This window comes from Agelaius tricolor, unplaced genomic scaffold (assembly GCF_023055355.1).
Source record: "Agelaius tricolor isolate 1412-34295 unplaced genomic scaffold, bAgeTri1.0.p SCAF_15, whole genome shotgun sequence".
Taxonomy (NCBI): Eukaryota; Metazoa; Chordata; class Aves; order Passeriformes; family Icteridae; genus Agelaius; species Agelaius tricolor.
In genome coordinates, this window is record NW_027269275.1 from 12,626,055 (window position 1) to 12,648,371 (window position 22,317).

Below are 22,317 nucleotides of genomic sequence, written 5' to 3' on the forward strand. Positions count from 1 at the left end.
TGGTTCTCATTGACAGTGGATGATACACACGCCTGATGCAAGATTGCAGTGAAAGTCTGCAGCTTTATTTAGCTTATACACTGTGAATCTAGAGCATCTGCTCATTTTTGTGATCCCTCAGTAGTGAACCTGAGCTCAGCAGGGTGGGGAGGAAGACTCCACTAGATTTCTAAAGACTCATGGCTTCTCTGTGCTTCTCAGTGGCAAAAGTCTTACTAAGTGAAGACAAAGCTGAGTTTCTTTCTATGCCATTTGTCCAGAAGATCTCCTTTGATTATAAAAGAAAATGTGTTTGACGTGGTTTGTTCTTAGGAAACAGTGACTTGTTTTGTTTCTTTGTCTCCTTTAAAATGCTTACTGGAACAAATAAACTATTAATACTACTTCTAAAACTGAAGTTGAACTTATTGGCCCATAATCCTTCATTATTTTTTAACCTTTTATTGAGTCCACTTTTCTTTACTCTGTATTGCTGTTATCTTTATTAGCAGTTTATTCTGTTGTCCTTACTAAAGCAAAAGCATTTAGCACACCTGCCTTTTCAGTGGCACGAAGGGATTTGAGGTGAATGGCACTACTTCTCTTGGTCTGTGCATTTTGCTGTGTCTGTTTTGTCATCTTGACCCCATGTGCTTGTGGTAGTTTTTGTGCTCTACCTTCATAGACTGCCCTGGTTTCTGTGTCTTGAGTGCTTTCATATATTTTATGGTCAGTGAAGGCCTCATGACTTGGCCAACTTCTTTATTGTCTTTCCTCCCCCGACAGGATTGTTTGGATGTAATAGCTCTCCTATGAAGTAACCAGATTTCCAGAACTCTATTTTTTTCCCTCGGGCTTCTCCATAACTCTTTTTTCCTTACACTTGCCTATTGTGAGACTTCCCTTTGTTTGTTTACCCTCTGCTTCTTGAAGCCCTGTGGTGGATTTGTTTTGTGCTATTCTCACTGCTTTCTCTTTTAAGGGTTATCGGTGAAGTTTTTTTCATTTTTTCTTTCCCCCCTCCCCCCCAGCTGTCTATTTGTGTTTGTATGTTACTAGTTCCTTAAGATAGGTTAGAGGGCTCTTTCAGATTGGATTCTCTGCAATCTTTATTAGGACAAAAATAATTTCTGGTAAATAATTTAGTAGAATTAATGACATGATTTGTAAAGGTCTTAGTGTTGTCCTTTTTGTGAGCAGCTAACAGGTTATTTAAACACATTAACTGTAAGGGGGAGGATTTGTGTGCACAGACTGAAATAAATCTACATGTTTATCAATTGAGTCTGAAAATTATGTGGGTGATTTAGGCTTCAAACCGTGTTGTGTTCACAGTGTTAAGTGTGCTTTGGGATTGGGTATTCATTAGGTTTCTTGCTTCCTGTTTTGTGTGTGTGCAGCTGGGGAGGGGTAACGGCCAGCACAGCCAAACTCAGGACAGGGACCACAGACGCCTGAGTCACAAAGGTTCTGTCCCCTGTCTGCTCCATCTCTTCCCCTCTTCTTCCCAGCTGGTGTTGGTAATGCTGTGCTGGTCTGATCTCTCCACCTCAGCATTGTGAAAATTAAATTCTGAATCTACATCTGCTTTTTGTAAATCCCTGTGACACTGAAAGTAGAGAAATTGTCTTAAATATTTTAAGATTTCTTGATTATTGGTGCAAGAGGAAGAAGGCCCTTTGCAATGGTGAGAGGTTTAGTGCAAACAATGTGCTGCTCCTGTTCCTAAGATAAGGTAGATAATAGCCTTTATAGGATTGCCTTCTTCTTCCCTAGATCTATGCTTTTATTAATACTGAGTTAGGAAACAGATATCTGTGATCTTGCACATCAGTACACCAATAGATATGGAAAACCTAGAACCAATTACTGTCTGCATTTCATGTTTTGTGATGGAAAACAGCAGAAACAAAGAGCCTCAATAAAGTTTTAAAAAATGTTTGTTACCGTAGTGAAAGAAAATGGATATGGAGTTTTGGTAGTGAGCTTGTGTTAATTGTGTGTGATATGTGCAATAGTCCTTCCTGAGAACTCTGATTCTTTCAGTGTGTGCATATTTAGAAATCAACTTATGCTGATTTTCTTTGCTCTTAACACATATAGTAGTAGTTAATGATATATAATACGGATCATTGTCATACATAACCATAATACATATAAAATCATGCAGTGTTTATAATATTACTAAGTACTCCTTAAATGCAATGTATGCCACCTTTAATAGATTTCTTATAGAGTTGTTCCCTGCTCATGAAACTTCAGCCTTTTCTTTTTTGGTTTTTTTTTTTGTGAAGTCTGAGGAATGTAGTCCATTCCTTGGTAACAATGTGCTTTCTCTTCATTTGAAAATGCTTCCCTGTCTCTGAGGAGCTGATGTTTTGTTTGTTTTAGTTAATTTTAAGCTGATTGCTATTAGTGAAATAGACTGACTTCATTAACAAACTAATTTTTTTTTTCATGTAAAGGTCTAAAATACATAGCTTCCAGTCTGGATATTTTAACTGATTGTGAGAGAGAATACATTTAGTTTAAAACAAATATTATTAGTCTGCTGGTATTCAGGATACAAATAATTTTTACAAAAGAGCTAATACCTAGAGATGCAATTTATGTCATCTAGCCTGGATTTGTGGAAAATTAAAGAGTGACGACCCTATTTACAAGTGAAAAGAAACAAGAGGGGAATCACAGTACCTACAAAATATGAAAAAAAATGTGTTTTCTACATTTATTTCAGACAAATGTCTCCTATTCGCAGTTAATTTAATATTGAGAAATGGGGCAAGAAAAACTGCTTCAGTTCTGTGAGACAAAGTTGCTGATTTTGATAACGGGACTTGTACTCCTTCTCAATTGCTTGTTTTTCTTTGGAATATTTCCTGTGTTTTGGATAAGTTAGTGTGGTCTGAGAATATTTTGTTTTGCCTTATTTTGCTGAACAACTTGTGCTCAAACTTCATGCAACTGCACTGAAAAATGCTATTTAGCATAGGCACTTGAGAGTTTTCTAACCTGCAAAAAATATATCTTAGGAATACAATTCTTTATTGTTTCTTGAATAATACTCCTTGTTAGGCCTTCTTTGGTTGAATGTTTTTAGCAGTTCATAATCTTCATTCAAGCTTGAGTCACTCTAAGATGCTTTCTATTGTTAAAGTAGATCTGTACTATGGATGTGATGTTCTGGTGCTTGTAAGTATTGACAGGACTTGCAGAAAGTACCTTCATCCTATTTGTGTCAAAAAGATAAACTTTTAACGATTTTTGATTAAAAATGTTTAATTATAAGTGGAATACAGTTATGAAAGATGAAGTTTGAATTGAGTGTTCAAGCTTAGAGCCTTTCAGGATTTTAACCCATTTTTCTGTTTGCATTATAGTTTCTCTATGAAGATGTGTATAAACTGTGAAATCAGATTGAAAACAGGATTTATGATAGAAAATCATACTGTAGTCATATTTAGTTGTAAAATAGACTGGGGAAAACTTAAAACTAAGAATTAGCTTTATTTAGTGTAACTAGTGTAATGGGAAATGTCTAGGATGTTGATAACAATCCATATCTGGGAAGCAAAGGATTTTGTTTATGGCATTTATCCAAGTATTGCATTCTGTCTCTTACTACTTTTTTATCTTTTTTAATTTCGTTTTCAGATCTTGAGTCAGATGACTGTGCATCCATATACATCTTTAATGTAGAGCAGCCATCATCCTCTGTTAACCAGCCAATTTGTATTCCTCGCCATGGACTGCAGTCTCACTCCTCTCCTACGAGATTTCAGAGTCACAAGAACTATGAAGGCACTTGTGAGGTACCAGAATCCAAGTACAGTCCACTAGGTGGACCCAAACCCTTCGAGTGCCCCAGCATTCAAATCACATCGATTTCACCCAACTGTCACCAGGGGATTGAGGCCAATGAAGATGAATTACACACAAATGGCACAGAAAATGAGTATATGGAAAGGCCTTCCCGGGACCATCTGTATCTTCCTCTGGAGCCATCGTATAGGGAATCATCCCTTAGTCCCAGCCCTGCCAGCAGCATTTCATCCAGGAGTTGGTTTTCAGATGCTTCCTCCTGTGAATCCATTTCCCATGTTTATGATGATGTAGACTCAGAGCTAAATGAAGCAGCTGCTCGATTTACCCTTGGCTCTCCTTTGGCATCACCCGGAGGTTCTCCGAGAGGTCCCAGTGATGAATCGTGGCAGCAGCCGTATGGGTTTGGGCATGCCTTGTCACCCAGACAGTCTCCCTGCCACTCTCCCAGAACTAGTATTACAGATGAAAACTGGCTGAGCCCTAGACCAACATCAAGGCCCTCATCCAGACCTACATCCCCCTGTGGGAAGCGCCGCCACTCCAGTGCTGAGATTTGCTATGCTGGTTCTCTCTCTCCTCACCACTCTCCAACTCCATCACCCGGCCATTCTCCCAGAGGAAGCATAACAGAAGACACGTGGCTGAACACTTCCATTCACAATGTACAAGGCCTTAACTCTGGGCTTTCACCATTTCAGTGTTGTACAGAGACTGATATTCCTCTAAAAACCAGAAAGACCTCAGAGGATCAGACTGCCACTTTATCTGGAAAAATAGATATCTGTCCTGAAGAGCAAGGTACCTTGTCATCATCCCTTGAAACTGCAGTGGATGATTGCTCTGGCTCTCAGCACACCTTGAAAAAAGACTTGCCCGGAGACCAATTTCTTTCTGTTCCTTCGCACTTTACTTGGAACAAGCCGAAGCCTGGTCACACTCCTATATTCCGGTGAGTGGTTACACAGTGACTCCTTCCTGGCTTTCCTCTCCTGTGCACCTTAAATAGACATATAAATGCCCTTGTATTGCAGGGATGCATTAAGATTTCTTAAAGAAAACTTGAAGGCAGATGGATGCTATAATTCGGAAAAAATAAGTTGAGATAGCACTTACCCTTCATCTTTAAAAACACAGTTGATTATTGTAAATAGTGTTAGTTTTATTTAAGTAAAGTTTGTGTATATGCACAGAGCCCACCTGAATTAAATGTCAGTGGATTTTGTACATGCTTTGCCTTTCCATCTAATCTGAGCACTTGACATTTTCATATAGCTAGGGAAACCTGACTTACATGATTTTATAAAACTGGGAGATGACAAAAGAGGTAGGGGGTTTATTTGCTTTTGTGTCGATTTACTTCTTTGGGCTCATATAATTCTAGAAATAGAAAAAAGGAAAAAATTTGTATGCCATGCTGAAAGTCATCCAGAAAGAATGGATGTCTGGGCTCTAGTTCCAGGGTATTTCCACCATCCATGAGAGAATTAAATAGGTCTTTTCCTTTTGCAGTCCTGTCATGTGCTAGCAGGATGATTTGTGGAGATTCAGAAGAGGGAACTGGTTTAATTAAGTGAAAAAGTCCCCCCCCCCTTTCCACTTTTTAGATGGATCAGTTCTGTGATCTTTCAAGTTATAGAGCTTGTATAAATTCTTGAGAAGCTGTCATCTAGCTTGGCTTGTTAATAGCTAAATCCATTTAAACAATACTTATTCAGCCATCTGGTTATTTTTTTGCCAAATTTTATAACCACAGGTTTTAATTTCTCTCCACACAATTGTACTGATTTTAGTAAATAGAAGTGATTTTTTTTTCCTTCTCCTTTAATGTTTTTCCACTTAACTGTTCATGGATTTTGTTTACTGTAACATTTAACAGTAAAGATGCAAAGCTGCTGGCTGGATCTGTTCTACCAGCTCTGAAACTACTGTGTTCACAGATAAGTTACCTGTCCTCAAGTCTGGGGATTTTTAAAATTTCATTGCCATCTGTTAGTAATAGGTGTTCAATCTGTTTCTAGAATCTTTTCATTAGAACTAAAACAATGATGACTGTTTTAACTTATTTGTGTATTTTGGAATTGTATTATATTTGTGTAGGATTATAAGCAGTCCTAACTTGCCATTTTTGTTAGCTTGCATGCTAACATTGTTCTTAAAAGGTGAGCAATACAGTAGGGTTAGATGTCATGAACAAACAGGCATGGGCTGTGGATCTGTGGTTCTGTGGGATGAACAAAGTGGTTTGAAACATGGACAGCTCATACCTGTGTCCTCTTGTACTGCAGGGAACTGAGTACAACTGAATAAAAAGAAATTTTAGTGTTTTCATTAAAAAGTAAAAATATTTTTTCAAATGTCAAACTTTATTTAGAAGCAGGAACTGAAGAATTTCTGTAAATATAAGATGGGCAAACAGACAGAAGACAATGAAGACTACACCTATACACAAGGAAGCTACATAAGCCCATTAAGCTGGGTGCATTTGCTGCCAAAAATGTCGGCTGATTATTGAATTGGTGGAAATGGCTGCAGTGGCAGCTGTATCCTCCTTGAAATGTTGAATTACTTAGCAGTTGTAGCCTGTTCCACAGGGGGTTTGGCAGTGTGCATCTTCAGTAGGTAAAACCTTCCATTCTGTCATACAGTATTTTGTAATTTTGATTCTTAGAAACCTAAGTTGATCCTTACATTTTATAAATAAAAATTAAATGCAAGAGCCTCTGTTTCTAAATAGTTGATGATGGTGACCAAAAGTGAGCATATTAATTATCATAAAGAATTATGTAATCTCTGTTTATGTATTTATTCCATAATGTATGTACAGTTGTATTAATTGTAGTATAAATGACAAGATATAGTGAAAATAGTGTACTTTTTAGTGTCTTGATTGTGTTGTCAAGCTCAAAGTAGTGCATGAAGTAAACAGGAGTATTGATTCCAAGCAGATAAAAGAAGTCCAGCTGCAATAACTGACCCCTGGAAGAAGGGGAGGGATTTGCCTTACATGTTCTGTGGTGTGAAATGTGTAGGTAGCACCTTCTGCTCTGAGTGCTCTCTAAAGTTTTGCAAATCTGTTATCTACTTTATCTATCAGGCCTTACCATGTTTGCCTTCATTTTCTGTTTTCACTAAGTGTGCAATGCTTAAGAAAATCTAAAAATGTATAAGATGCTTTTGAGCATTAGTCATATTTCACATGCCATCCAAACTGGTTTGTTTGATGACAGCTTGTTATTTGGTCACAGAAACTCACAATCTGCCAGTCAGTGGCATATGAACAATGTCTGTGTATCACATGGCCCAAGCCCCATTTCTGCTCCTTGTCCAAGAGAAGTGTGGGCAAGGGCTTGGGCAGGACCAATGCAGCAATTCCTTCCTCCAAGTGAAGGAGCTGGGCAGCAGCTTCTGTGCAGGGAATAGTGGAGGTGGCTGCTGAGGGTGTCACTCACAGGTATGATGGCACACTCAGTTGGTCATTTTACAGACTATTCAGTAATGAACTTGGTAATTTTATTTATTACATGGTTATTCTTGTTGCTGTTTAAGATACCTCTTTCTTTCACCCCCAGCCTCCTCACAGGGTGATGGGTAAGACATGGTTTTATGTGTCTCATGTTTTCCTTCCCCTCCACTGAAAAAAACACTTTCTTCTTGGGATCTTAATGTAGTGATAGTAGATCCAGCCTTCCCACTAGCATTTTGCTCCAGCATTCTGCAAATGTGCTGATTTTATCACTTTTTTCATACTTGCTGTTAGAGTTGGAGTGTAAGAGTTCCAGAAAGTGCAAAAAAAAAAAAAATCTGTTTTACAGTGCTTTTTTTACTTAAAAAAGGGGAATAAAAAGAGTCTAGAGATGACCTAGAAATCTCTACTGAGCAGGTGATCTAATACAATACCTTTGGTGAGGACTTCACTCTACAACTACAGTTCATAAGAGATCAGGAGCATTGCTGGTGCTGCCCTTGGTTATGGTATTGTGGAGTTAAGGACCATCACAGACATGGCCAGCCCTGGTGCAGATAACATGGGGCTGTTAGAAAAGTGCTCTCTGATGATGCAATTGGAAATCATGGCAGTTCTGTTGTTTTTGCTTTTAAAAAGTCTTGATTATCTTTTGCTTTAAACTTCCTATTTTAACATGAATGACTAGTGGAACAGTAGACTTTAGGTTTGGTCAAGTGGATCTTGAGAATCTAATTTGTGTTTCAAGCAAACAGGCATTTGCAGGGTAGTAAACTTAAAGAAAGAAAAAATGAATGACTCATTGTTTAGCCCCACAGTATTGGATGGCAACAAATGTTGCTTTTGTGTCTGGAAGATAACCAGGCAGTATTCATTAATGGTCAAAAATCTTGAAATAAAACCTAGTTTCCTTTACTTCCCTCATGGTATTCAGAGAGACTTACATATTGATTTAAAAACTACTACATAAGTTGGTGTTTGTTTCCAGACTGTTTTGTCATTAATTTAATCTCTGACACTGAGAAGTGATGGGACATCAAATAGGTTTTTTTGTTCCAGTGGTGATGAACAAACAGGCTTTGACAGACGTATTTACAGCTCAGAAATCATTTTAATGGTGGACATGTAATGGCAGCTTGAGAGTATTTTACTGCTGAAAACTGGGATGGCTGACAAGGTAATTAACTCATTCAGGAAAAAAAATAGTTTACATGAAGTGGTAGATCGTGGAATACTTGAGAAAACTGTTTCTTTTGTTTGAATCTTTCTCTTGGAAGTCTAAAGAATAGACAGGAACAGAATTCTGTCCTATTTTTACCATAGGTATTTTGGGCCTTCAGTCTTAATTTTAAGAACTGCACTCACATTGGAAGATTTCTATAGACAAAGTTAGTCTGCCAAGTATTTATCACCTTTTTCTGATAAATAGAAATAACACCAGCTATTCTACTAGCAGGACTTTAAAATGAAAATGTTTGCAAATTACTGACTTTGAAGATAAGAACCCACTTAAGTGAGACAAGCAAAGGAACTTTGACCCTCTTAGGTTTTTAATAAGCAATGCTATCACTGTAATGTTTACACACCATTACTGAATCCAGGGAAATTCAGGTAGTGTTTAGTGCAGGGCCTTAGTGCTGTACCTGCTCTTCCTCTCTCTGCTTTGCTCTGGGATGATGGAACAGAGATTTCCCCATGGCAGTTCACTGTACCAGTGCTCTGACAGCAGTGTGAACTGTTCTGCTAGGAGCAGAATGGTCTTTTGGATGTAAGCAGATTAATAAAGTCTATTGATAGGCCACTGTGGCAGCTGGAATGGCCCCAAACTTCTTAACTTGAGAATTTCTCCATCAGGGAGAATATGGCTTTGTTCCAGGCAGTGAAGAGCAGCCCCAGCAGTATCTTGGCTCTGCAAGAGATCTTGAAAACCATAGTATTGGATCATAGTTATGATTTGATATTCTCAGGGGGTTGCTGTCTTGCAACATTGGCTTGTCACAGAATACACTGTGGGTTCATCTCTGCAAAAACTTGTGATGAGGAAAAAATGTGGAATATCCATTGTATGGTCAGTGAGCTTTTTCTCTTTTGAAATGTTGGGAGGAATTTTAAGTGGAAAATTATTTTTGCTGCAACTAAAAATTAATAAAAGTATCTCTCTAGAAGATCTGGGAATCTCAACCAGTGAACTCTCACAACTATCTGGAGGTACTATGGGGTATCTTTAAAGGGGTTGCTACTAGAATTAGTGGCTACAGGGAGGTAGGAACATTTTCATACAGAGTGGCTAAAATGAGTTTTTGTATCAGTTGCACCTGTGTTCAAAAACAGTGCTACAAGTGGAAGGTAATTGTTTTTAGCTGAATTATGTTAATGAGTGCCACAGGCTTTGTTTTTCCTTCTGTCCCACACACGCTGCTCTGGGGCCACAGTCAAAGCAAGTCCTGTTTCTGCCCCAGGCTTCTTCCTATGGCAGAGGGGCAGAGTCAGCCCATGAGCTGTGCCCTGCCTTTTACAGCTCTGAATGCTCAAATCCTTATGGACATGTTTGACTGTTCTTGTACTGAACATCAGTTGTTCCCTCAGTCAGTCAGTTCTGTTTTGGAGATAATGGTTCCAGAGAAGAAGGTATCTGTTAGATTAATATTGATAAAATCAATGAAGTGATGCCTTCAAATGCTGTTGTTTCTGCTGAGAATGCTGCCAACAGGTTCTTTCTGTAGCTCTGAGGTCCCTTTAATAGCTGCTGTTCTCTAAAGTCTTTAGTCTTGATGTGATATATATGAGTATGGGCTTTCTGAGGCTTGCATTAATCAGATTATAGAACTCCCTTGGTATTTCCAGAAGAACATTTTGTAGGTTTACAGATTGGTGCTGTTTCAACAATGTACAAAGATCTGATTTCATGAAAGCTTTAGAATGACTGTCACTCATTACTTCCCTATCCTGATGTGATTTGGTTGTTTACTAGTAGGTTACTGCATTGCTAATACGGTTTTTAATTTAAAAAAAGAGAGAGAGAAACTTCTGTGAAAGGCTTGGTCCCAAGCTGTTCTAACAGTAAATTGGCACCAAACTGGGTAGAACTTACTAATGAAACATGGAAATATCTATAAACATGTTCCTCCTCCATCAAGACTGAAAAGTGAAGGGCTTTAAAACATGAGTTGTTATTTTTCCTAATCTTTTGTTCTAAAATGACTTGAAAAGCCCCTCATGGCCTGCAGCTGATCTGGGTTCTGAATACAAAGTTAGGAGTCTTTATCAATAACACAAAGCTGTCATGCTGTGTAAGCTTGGGAGAGACAGAAAAAGTCCTTGTTCATTTCTGAAGCAGCTGAGCTGCTTATTCTTTAACATGTTCCAGATATTTTAAGGGTAATACACCACTATAAATTGAAGTTCTGCACTATCAGAGATTGTGCAGAAGTTCAGTAAAGCTCAGTGCACAGTTGACAACTGATAACTGTGGTGAGTTCAATCTAGCACTTTTACTGCTGATCCTTACCTATCAGTGTAGACTGAATAGTATTTTCTTGAGAACAGATCCTTACATGCAGTAAAGCTGGCAGCTTCAGACCTATTTTCCCATATTCAGCATCTGGAACAAAATAGCATTGCTTCATATGACAAAGTATTCAAAACATATGCAGATTTGTTACTTCTTGCACCCCAAAGGCTGACATGATTTTTCTCATTTGGTATTGAATTGTACATAGAATAAAAAAACCAAAATACCAAGAGTTTGTAGACTGTATTCTGTTGGGGTTTTTAAATTTATCTGATAATGCAGTCTTGTGGGTTCATGTGACTCTAAGAAGGTGGCAGAGCTGCCTAGGAAGTTCCCACTCTGCTTCTCACCCCTTAGTTCTGCTTGAAGGTGTGCAGGCAACTAGGACTCTGTTAAATTAATGGGATTAAAGAATTTACATTTCAAAATGAACCCACGTCAGATCACTGATTTGGTTCAATGTGTACCTCTATAGTATTTGTCTGAAAAATGTGTAAGGATGATATGGTAGCAAAAATACATAAAACTGATACCCCTACAAGGCAGGAAGGTGCATGACAGAGACAGAGAAGGTGCAAGGCAGGAAGGTGCATGACAGTTTTAAAACCTGTAAAGAATCCACTGCTGCTGAGAAGTTCAGGGATAGAGATGGCAAGGAAAGGATTCAGAGAGAAACAACAGTTTGGGTATCCAACATCAAAAGGGAAGCAGCTGTAACTGTCAGACCAGCTACTTCTAGAAAACATCTGTTTGATGCAGTACAGCCTCAAAAGCTGTGTCATTTACTGGGGAATCTCTTGCAATTTTTTTAGCATTTTAGGCATCTGCACGTGCACAATCCTCTTCCTTGCTCTCTTATGCTGTTATTTTCTTTTTATTTTCTTTTTGTTTTCAAAGAATGACAAAATTTTGAGAGTTGGTTATTTTCTTGTCTCCATGTTTGTCCCAGTATGCCAAATATTATTTTAAAAGATAATGCGAGTCTGATACAACTTGTGCCACATTATTGTTAGTTAATTGCAGGAGGAGTAAATCTCTCTGAGACACTGTATGAAGAGTGGTCATGATCAACAAATACTTTTTTCTTGACTGAATTTACCATTCAACTTCCAGTAATACCTCCCAATAATTGGTGATTAGCCTGTGGTGCATTAACAGAGTTCTCTCAGGTACCATATTTGTTCCTTGTATACCAGCTATTTTGACAGAGAAATTTGGGTACATAAGAGATAAAAAGATTTTCACTTTTAAATGTTCACAATTTAACTTACTCTGCCAGGTAATTACTGGCTTGAATCTGACTATTTGTCTTATTAGAATATTAAGTCTATAAATCTGTGCAGGTAAAAGGGTAGGTAAACATTGGTTTGAGGTTCTTCCATGTTATTTCTATTACTGTATTTTGTTCTTCTTCCCTGGAGTGACTTTGCTACTGTATGTAAGGGTGTGTCTGTGGACAAGCTGAACACAACTTTAGGTGTCTCTGTGCCTGCTGCAGTAAGTCTTTATGCTTAGATAGAACAAGTAGATTTTTAAAACTTAGGGTGATCACATAGTGTTCATTTTAATGATAGTTAACAAAATGCAGTGCTTGCCAAAGGAAAGCAAAAACAGCAAGCTGGAAGACAGTGCAGAGTTAAAAGTTAATGACTGGCAGTTTGAGTTTACCCTGTTCCCTCTATACCACATTTGAATTTGCTTGCTGATATACTTAAGGTTAAAAAGTGAATATAAAGGCATTATAGAGTAGCACTGGTAGTGTGGGGCTGGGGGTCATAGAGTACCTTTCTTTTGCTCAAGAAATTCCATTCTAGTTCAAGATTTTAATGTACCAGCAAAACTGTGGGTTTTCACATAACAATTTTAAGCTGATAGTTATTCTTATTTGGTGATCATTTGTTAGGGAAGTGACATGTTGTCTGTGTTTTCCAGTGAAGGCTTTCTGCTGTGCCCGATGGCACCGTTATTGTAACCACATGTCCTTATCTTGATTGCAGCACATCTTCATTGCCACCTCTTGACTGGCCTTTACCAAGCCATTATGGGCAGTGTGAACTGAAAATAGAAGTCCAGCCTAAAACTCACCACAGAGCTCACTATGAAACAGAAGGAAGCAGAGGAGCAGTAAAAGCATCTACTGGAGGACACCCTGTAGTAAAGGTAGGAAGTCTGGATTTCTTGAATAGAAGGTAATTTTTTAACTACAGTTACTGGTATTTACAATGCTGTGAATTGTTACCTCTTGTGAAGCTTATAGCCTTTCCTGGGCAAGATTTTCTCCTTTAAATATAATGTTAATTTAAATATAATGTTATTTTGAAAACACTGACCAAAAAAACCAGTTATTGTTGAGCTCAGAATAAGATGTAAGGTCCTGGTAAATTAGACTTGGCTTTGGCATCATACTCTCTTTGAAGAGAAAGATATGTGGGTTTGGTCTTGTGGGAATAACTGTGTGCACAAGATGTGATGTGCTGCTCTCTCACTTGGAGTGCTCAGGTGTGTGCACAAATATCTTGCTCTGTGCTAGGGAGACTTCTGGGTTTCTTAGGGATAGTCACTGATGTCTCCTTTAACATCCATGTGTCAGCTGGCTCACACAGCTTGGAAGGGAACCCACCCTCATTCACTGAATGTGGGGCAAATGGTGCTGAGAAACTGTGGGGCTCCTTAAGATGCCTTGGTTCATGTTTGCCACATCCTTTGGTGAAAGCAGTGTCTCTTCACTTACCTCAATATTGCTTAATGGCCTTCATATTAATTCTAAGCCAGGTTAAGACAAAATTTAATGGCTTGTTTATAAGTCAAATCAGACAATAGTTACAAAATTTTTATAAAACAAAGAGGGGAGAAAAATCTGATTACATGAAGATTGCAGCAGGTTTTGTCCTCCAAATCCAGGATATTTCACGTTCTTTTCCAGTAAAGTCAGTGTTTCAGTCTTCAATATTTTGCTACAGTCTATACAATAAAAATGTATTTTATATATTTATTCTCTACCAGTAGTGGAAAGTAACTCATTACTGTTGGAGACCAGATGCAGAATGCTGATAGGATTGGCATAATCTGTCCCCATTCTTTCTCCTACTCTTACTGTAGTATAAACATGTTATCCCTTTTCCTCCTTACAGTTTATTCCTCCTCTTTGGCAAGTGAATTGTGTCACACTCTGTATTTACATCATTACATTTCATCTATATAGATGAAGATATACTAGCAGAGTCTAAGTGTCTTGGATGATCTGCTGTTATTAATTTGTTTAAGCAACCTCTGCTTCCAGGCTCTTCATCTGATGAATTTCTTCAGCCTGACTCCTAATCATATTCTTTGGGCTGTTTATCCCTGTTTCTTCTCTGTTAGCTTACCTTGAACTTTTTCATTTTACACCTTTTTTTGTCTTCAAGTCTTTGCATCATTCCTTTCTCTCCTTCTAAAAAGGGCTGGGTATCTGCATCCCATCTTCTTTCTTGAATGTCTTTCCTTGTTTTTCCATTGCAATTCTTAAGCTGAGCTCTTCATCCAGCTTTCATGTTCCCTGCAAAGTTGCTCAGTGTTTTTCTTCTCACAGTGCTGTGGCCTGACCAGCTGCAACTCTCTCCTTTTGTCAGACCTACCGGGTTTCTTAGCACAGTAGAGTCAAGGTCAGGTGCTTCTTAGGGAAGTGTGTGCTGCAAAGTAGGGAAATTTGAGGATGCCTGGCCCAGGCTGGGGTTGGCAAGCTGGCAAGACACGTTCCTTCGTGTGCAGGAGTGTGTTGCTTTAGTCACTGGAGGACAAGTAGACACAACTTCCACATGCCAAGGTGCTCTCGGTGGAATTTAACACATCATTAATGAGGACAGAAACCTGAGAGATTTTAGCTGACAAAATAAATCTTTCCTGAACTGCTGTGAACTGCGTTCAATATTGTTTAATTTTTTTTCTCTGGGTGTTTGTCTTGCTCTTATATTTGCATTAAGGGAATTTATGCTGATATTTGCAAGATTTGACAAATATGTAGGCTTTCTTTTGCTTACAGAACTAGATGCTTCTAAGCTGCATTACTGGATGCTTCTAACTGCAGTAATGCAAATTAGAAGAAACATCTGTAGTGGCTGACTTACACCAATGATTTTAAAAGCTATTTATTTGCACTGAAATTGTGAAATACCTTGCTATATGAGAATGCTGTCTTAAAAATGAGGATGGCATTTATGTGTCTGACAGTCTTATGCTTCAACACATGCATTGTACTATGCCTCTCTACATTAAAATGAATGCAAATGCAAATTAATATTCAACTTTGCAATTTGGTCTCTTCCAGCTGGACTGCAAATTAATTATTGTGTTTGATAGGAGATAGGAAGCTGTTATGAAACAAAGCATTGATTTGTATTTACTTTTTACTTACTGCTTGGAAAAACAGCATGGGAAAGGCAAATTTGGAAAAGGTAATACTAATATCTGTAAGCAGGCAAATATTACTTTCATACAAACTGAAATGTTTTCCAGTACTTCTGGAAGCTTATTCCAGAAATCCTCATCATAGCATGCATTACTACTTCTTTCTGACTTTTCTTTTTGGTGCTCTTAGCTTTAGAGCAGTCACTTCATGTGTGTGTGATCATTGCAGTAAAATGCTCCACATTTTCCTGTGTAAAATAACTGTGTGTTTACCAGTGTCAGAGATGAGAAAGGAGCTGGGTCAAGAGAACAGGATCCTTTAATTGGAGCAGACCTGCAGTGGTTGTCAAGTCCAACTACCACATCTTTGGGTGCTTGAAGGCCTCTGTGCTTTTCCTTCTTACACAACTTGTTTTGCTTTTGAACATTATTTTATAGAAAGCTGGAGTATTTAATCTCCAAACTGTGAAGCCTCTGTAGTTCTGCATATGCACTTGATGTATTATTTAAAATAAAGATTTTTAAGATAGTCCATGGCTTCAAGCCTTTAATGTATTAGTGCATGTCATTAATCTATTACTAATACTGTACCACACCTGTTGCTAGGACACTAAGCTTCTGACAAATTTGGCATCATCTGTTGTGAGTACATTTAATCAGCTTATTTCCAAATGGGAGGAAATTAAATAAGTGGAGCATCATGCTTTGCTTTGTATATCTCTTAACTTTAAGAAAGCTAATTCTATAATGATGTTCCCTTGTTTTTAGCTTTTTTTAATGCTAAATGTTCTAAGTAGCAGATACCTTTCATTTTAAGCTCTGCTTTCTCAGGAGTATGTTCCAGCTAATCCTTGTCATCTGGAACAGTTTCTTTTACCTTGGTAGAGAATCTGCATGATAATGCTGACAGTTTTCACAGGGAAGGAATAAATAATATAGCAGAATGGTTTGCAAGGAGAAAGGTGGCATGTTGAGCTTTTGTCATCCAAATGATGTGGAAATTTTGTAGTGCATTGCCAGGAGACAGCCTCTGAGCACTCCCTAATTTTACCATTCTAATTCATAGGTTAGAGTCTGCAATTCACCTATCTAGGAGCCTTTTAAACAAGTAGCTGTCACATTTTATCCAACTCTAAATGAACAGTCATCATTGCTTGAATTTCCACCCTTCCCACAGATACAAATAATGTTTGCACTTAGAATTTGCTAGAATGAGCTTTTACTTCTGTCTGAACTGGTAGGGTTCTTCATGAGACCTCATTTGGATAATGCTTATGATCAAAAACAGCAAAGCCTTTTAGAGCAGGTGGGCACCTGATAAGAATCTATTTGGGATAGTTTGGGGGTAACTTGTACCTTAGTTTTCTGATCTAAAATGAACTTTTCTTTTTTAAATAAACAATAAACTTGTGTTATGTATTGTGTTCCTGTTACTCATGTAATTTTCTGCAATTTTCTGAGCTCAAGGATTTTAAATTAATGACATCTTTTGGTAGTAAATCATAAAGGCTGTGTTGTGCACAAGTAGTATTTCCTTTTCTCTTTTTGCCCTGTTGCTAGGGAAGAAGGTGATGCCCATGCTGGTCATCTTGTAACCACACAGAGTGATGTACTCAGGGACTGTGGGCTCCCAGCTGCTCCTTAGTACCTTTCTGTGTGCAAGGAGTGTCTGTCCTGGGGCCACTGTGAGAGTCAGGTGTAGGTATGAACTGTGATGGGGAATTGGTTCTACAACTGCTGCTGTATCTGCAGCAGACACTGTCTAGAATGCACTCCCACCCTGGGTATGCAGGGTAGATTGGGAGTGGTGGAAGCTGTTAGCAGTTTGCCTGGACTGGAAGTGGCTTCTTCCAATACTGCAAAGTGCTTAAGGACAGAATCATTCTGTTCCTCTGCCAGAAGCAGAATTATTCCTGTAGCAGATTCACAGTAACAGAGGAGGGGATGCATTGTGGAATCTATATGAACAACTCAGCAGTTCTGCAGCTAAAAAAAAAAGATGTAAGGTCAAAAATCCAAGCAATATTAAATAAAAGTCAGTTTATTTAGATGGCTACACACTGCTACTCACTGACAAGCAGAATTTTCTGTGTGAGGTTTGGAGATCTGTAAAAGAGGGACTCTGTGTCAGCTCTGTTTAAAGTGATTGCAGAGCTTGAAGTCATGATAAGCGCTGCTGTGGATGAAAAAAGTAAAGTAATTGAGCAAAAGTAAACTTAGTTTGAACTGCTTGAAAGTTCTGAGGCAGGAATGTGTTCTCAAAAAGCCTGTCAAACTCTGCCTCAGTTCTGATGGAAGAAACTGCAACCAACAAGAGAGGATCTATCCAGGCAATGTCAGATGATCTGATAAAAGTAAATTAACAAAGTGTTGTCTAAACGAGTGTATGTTTCCTGGCCTGCAATTCTGTTGCTGTCACCTTTTCCCAGCTGTTCCCTGTGGCTAATGCATGTAACTACTTGAATATTAGGTATAATATTGAAATTCTCCCTCTTCTCTATGTCAAATAAACAACACTTTTTTCTGTGTTTTGTAACCCTTCCCATTCTTCCTGCCTTCCACTCTCTAATTTTCATTTTTGTCTTGATTTTTTTCCTGGTTTGTCCCTCACCAGAAGGCAGGCTGTATCCCTGCTCTAGTGGCCTACTGTTGATTGGTGACAGCAACCTGCCAATAAATCTAAAAGGCAGAATGTAAATCTCAGCCTGTGGGAACTGTGTAATGGGCTGTACTGGCAAAAAACATTGACCTTTGGATGAGATTCTAAAACTATGTATCTTTCAAGAACAGTTTGATTTAGGCATCTTCTGCTTCAGAATCCCAAAAACAGATAGCAAAAGTGATGCCTGTACTCACTCTAGAAAATGCAGTAATTGGTGTGAAAACCAATAAAAACAGTCAACTGCTTTTTGTATCATTGGTTCACTAAATTTTTCTTTTTTTGACAGGTTATGTGGGAATAACCTCTTCCTATCCCAGCAATGCTTGTCCAAAAACTCTCCATAGCCTAATTAGTATTTGGAGTTAGTATTGCAGCAATAGCACCATTGTTTTTTCAAGAGTGTGGTAGAGCCAAGTGCAGATGGATGGTTTGATGGCAAATTACATGGGACTGGCAATTCTGCATTCTGTTAGCCTAATACTATTTTAGCTATTAGATTATATCCTTATTTGTGTAATGTAAAATGGGACAGGACTAAAACACCTCAAAAAATGCCTGAAGTCAGTATTTAAAACACTTCCAATCCTGTCTGCAAGCAGTGAGTGTGTAAAAGTGTGAGATTTCAGAAATAGAAACCCAAGTTTTTAAACCTTGCAGAATGTTTTGTACATGTGTAAACACTTGGTACCATGACCAACAATGAACTGATATTTGTGATTACTCTTTTTGCTTTAGTCCTTTGCAGGATCTGTTTGGTTTTGTGACGACCTTTAAAATGTTTTTAATTGGACTTGTGCCCCTACCTAATAGTTTATTCAAGTTTGTTCCTTTTATCTGTCACTATTTTTTTTCACAATTGCAAAGGTCTGTACTATTTTGAAGTCTTGAAGTCAGTCTGCTCAATAAGTTTATTTAACAAAACACAAAGGATGACTTTTCTGATGTGTTTGCTTTTCCTTTTCTCTTGATGGAAAGGTGCACCAAATAATCAAGCAACAGAAAATAGTACTGCACGTCAGGAAGGGATTGAAATAGATGGTTTGGTTTAATGTATTGAACTTTAAAATCAGACATTTAACTTCTTGTAACATTATAACCTCTGCAGCATCAGAATGAAAATTATAAAACGAATGCAGTGTGCTGTTAAGACTTTGTGAGCCAGCAGTTGGGATATTGCATGCTAGATCTGAATGGAGTTTCCTTCCATCACTTTCTGCAGTCTCTTTTAAGCAGTCCATTGGAGATTATAGGTCAGCACTCCCTGCACCTCTGCAAGGCTGCAAGGGATGACTGAGGTAATTTTGACTTTCAGTAGCTTCCCTGAACTCTGCTTTCTTCGTTTCACATCCGTGGTTTGCTTCAAGTTTTTCCAAATGCAGCTGTTGATAAATTCAGAATAAATTGTATCACTGGCATTAGTCATGGTGTCTTTTGTTTTAAATTATGTTCATCTTCATGCCCTTGGATCCTTGTCATCCCTTCCTTGTCATCCCAAGTCATGGCTGATAGATGTGCTGCTCAGCTTGGCAGATAGCCCTTCAGCTTTTAAACCCAGCAATCCTCACAGTTCTTTAGGACAGCTGCTGCACACCACTCAAAAGGGAAAGTCTTGTGGAGAAATGTCTGCAGAAAAAAAGTTCCATTGATCAAAGCCATGCACTGGTGCCTCTCTGATACCACTGTCCAAAAGATTCCAGGCTTGTGGGTCATGTCTCCCTTTTCTCAGAGGATCAAACATTTAGATGGTTCAGTTTTTTCTTAAATTTCTTTTTTAAAGAAATTGCATTTTACTTTTGAAGTGGACTGAAATTTAAGCAGTAAAGATTCTTTTCCTTTAGGATTGTTTAGGTTTCATAGTGAACTGTACCATATTTTGCTCAGTCTTCCAAAGTAAAAGGAAGAAGTAACTGATTCATGAGAACTGCTCTTTGTTTTCACCCTCTACAGTGGGGCCTGCATTCTTCTCTTGTCCTCCTTACCTTGTCACTCTGGGGGTGTTCTAAGGAATACAGAAGTCACTGAAATGCATCCAGCTGCTGTGAGTCTGTCAAGGGGGAAATAACTATTTACAAGCTGCTGTTCACATCAAGGTGTTGAAGAGTCTTGGAAATCTCCATCTGGAGTAAATGCTCAGTAACTGCTTGTGGGTCTTTACACAGATGAGTTTCCTTCCTGTTCTTCACACTTGAGCTGAGGATTTCTGTATAGATACTGGTGCATTTGGTGAAGAGGGATTGTGAACTTTAGGGACTTGATTATGTCAAACTTGCATTGTATTTCAAGACTGTGCCCTATTTTTAGGGAGGCCTATTTGTATGTAAAAGCTTTCTTTCTAATCAGCCTACTTCACCAATCCAGTAATGCCCTAAGCAGTGAATTAATTGTGCAAAGGCAAAGGAGCACTGAAATCTTCATCTGCAATTTGCAAGCAAAAAAAAAGCACATAAAACATGAGTATTAAACCCTAATGAAAGTTTGATTAAGCATGGCAATTTCCTAATAAATGCTGGAAAGTTTTGCAGGAAAAATGCTTTAAAAATACAATCAAATAGGTTTTGACACCATCAGAATGTTGTTGGTATCGTAGTATACTTGATAGCTGAGCATAAAACCTAACTGATGAAATTACCTTTCCCCACCACCACCACCCCATGCACACACATCCAGTTCCATGTTTTAAGTTCTAAGACTGAAAGTGTAGGTGTATGGAATGCTGACATTATTCATTGACACAAGTAGGAATTTGGGGTTTGGATACTTTGGTTCCAAAACCCAGACTATTTCCAAGTATACTAGTGATGTCTGTAAGTACCTGGTTACTGTGAGGTGTCTATTTCCTCCTGGATATTTTTCCCAAGCTTTGTTGTATGTCTTAAGAAATGACACTTTTACACTTGAATAGAGATTGGTAAGACTTGGCCTGCAACAATAAATAGAAAACATGGACAGAATCATCTTCATTTAAAAAAAAGGTGGAATGAGGAGGTAAAAATTTTAAGTATTAGAGACTAAAAAGAGTCTTCTCACCAGCTTTCCAAGTTGCTGTTTTCTTTAGATCAGAGCATGGAACCAGTGATATGTGAGCCTGCTATGGTCCAAATATAGTCCACATGAAATCTGGAAAAATGCTAATTTATTTTTTCCAGGTTGATGCCTCTAAAATAAGGTGACCTCTTTGTTTTTCTCAGCAAGTAAAGGTTCTCACCACTGCCACAAAATTCCAGGTTTAAATAGTGCTGTCTTCAGTGATCAAATGAATCCATACAGTCTCTAGCGTGACACATTTTTAAAGGATTTTCCATGTGTACATTGAGTACATAGGAGTGTTTTTGTTCATAAAATACAAAGCTTCTTGATGATCCAAAACTCTCTCCTGAAATGCCTGCCCTTGTAGTTGCTCGGTAAAAGCTCTGGAGTCGCAGTGCCATGCAGGGGTTTCCTGTGTGCAGTGTAGTAATACTCTGGAGCTGCTTTGGCCAGAAGCCCTTGTGGCTTATCCTGTGGTGACCTTCAGTCTTTAGCCTTCCAGCTTTAGTTTAACTTACGCAGGCACTGACCTTTGCTATGGAAACGATATAGAAACACAAAAACAACTTGGCTGAGTTTCCTCGGCAGAGCAGTGGGTGGTGGATCAGGATTCTGTTACAGGGGAGGGTTTCTAGAGGTCACTAGTGACACAGTGCAGTAACTTACTGCTTGTCTGCAGCACACTGTTTGCTGCTCCTGGGAAAGTGCTATATCTTTTTTTAAAGTAAAATTGGCAACTTTTTGTTTGTAGTGAGCAGCTCTAATACTGCACATTAATGGAATAAGTGCTGGAAAGTGTACCTGAAAGCCTTCCTAGGGCTCAACCAGTAGTTCAGGTTACTGCTCCTCTGTAAGTGACCCATGACTGAATCTTGAGCACACTGATACTGTAGTGCCTTACCATAATGCTTCTTCATGGTGCTGATTCTGCAGCACTTGCCAGTAGGTTGTAAAATGCTGTTTATTTAAATACCTATGGTCTGTAAAAACACACTGTGTTCTTATTTGTGTATATTCTTTACTAAGGTGAACTGAAGGTTCATGGCTTCATTGTGTATTTGAACAAAATATAGTATTTTTTCTCCCAAGTTAATTAAGTACTTATTTTCATTGAAAAACAATTAGCAGGTTGGGGATTTTTACTGATTTAAATGTTTGGGCTGTTCAACATACAGAATTGTGCATGAAGCAGACAAGGTGGTAAGAAGGCATCACCCTGCTGTCAATGAAATTAAGAACAATCGATATTTTTTTGAATGAGAGCAAAACTGTATTTAAAAGGAATGCATTTTAAATGCCTAAATAAATAATTTTTCCCGATTTGAAGTTGATTTGGGGTAGTAATTCTCCTTCATTATTCACAAGGTAGGTTTTGCATCAATAATGGCAAGTCAGCCTGGAGCAGCCAGCTTGCTTATTACACAAGATTTAAGGGGGGAATGTTCATTCTAAAGCATAGATTTGTAT

The 22,317-nt window shown here is 38.3% G+C and overlaps 1 protein-coding gene across 3 annotated transcripts in view; it reads left to right on the top strand.

Annotated features, from left to right (window-relative positions):
* NFATC3 (nuclear factor of activated T cells 3) overlaps positions 1-22,317 on the top strand; it is a 63,862-nt gene that overhangs the window by 12,080 nt on the left and 29,465 nt on the right. For all 3 annotated transcript variants that reach the window (XM_071440424.1, XM_071440422.1, XM_071440425.1), the window contains exons 2-3: positions 3,634-4,753; positions 12,776-12,938. In XM_071440424.1, coding sequence (XP_071296525.1) covers positions 3,634-4,753; positions 12,776-12,938 — 1,283 coding nt within the window. The remainder of the gene's footprint in view (positions 1-3,633; positions 4,754-12,775; positions 12,939-22,317) is intronic.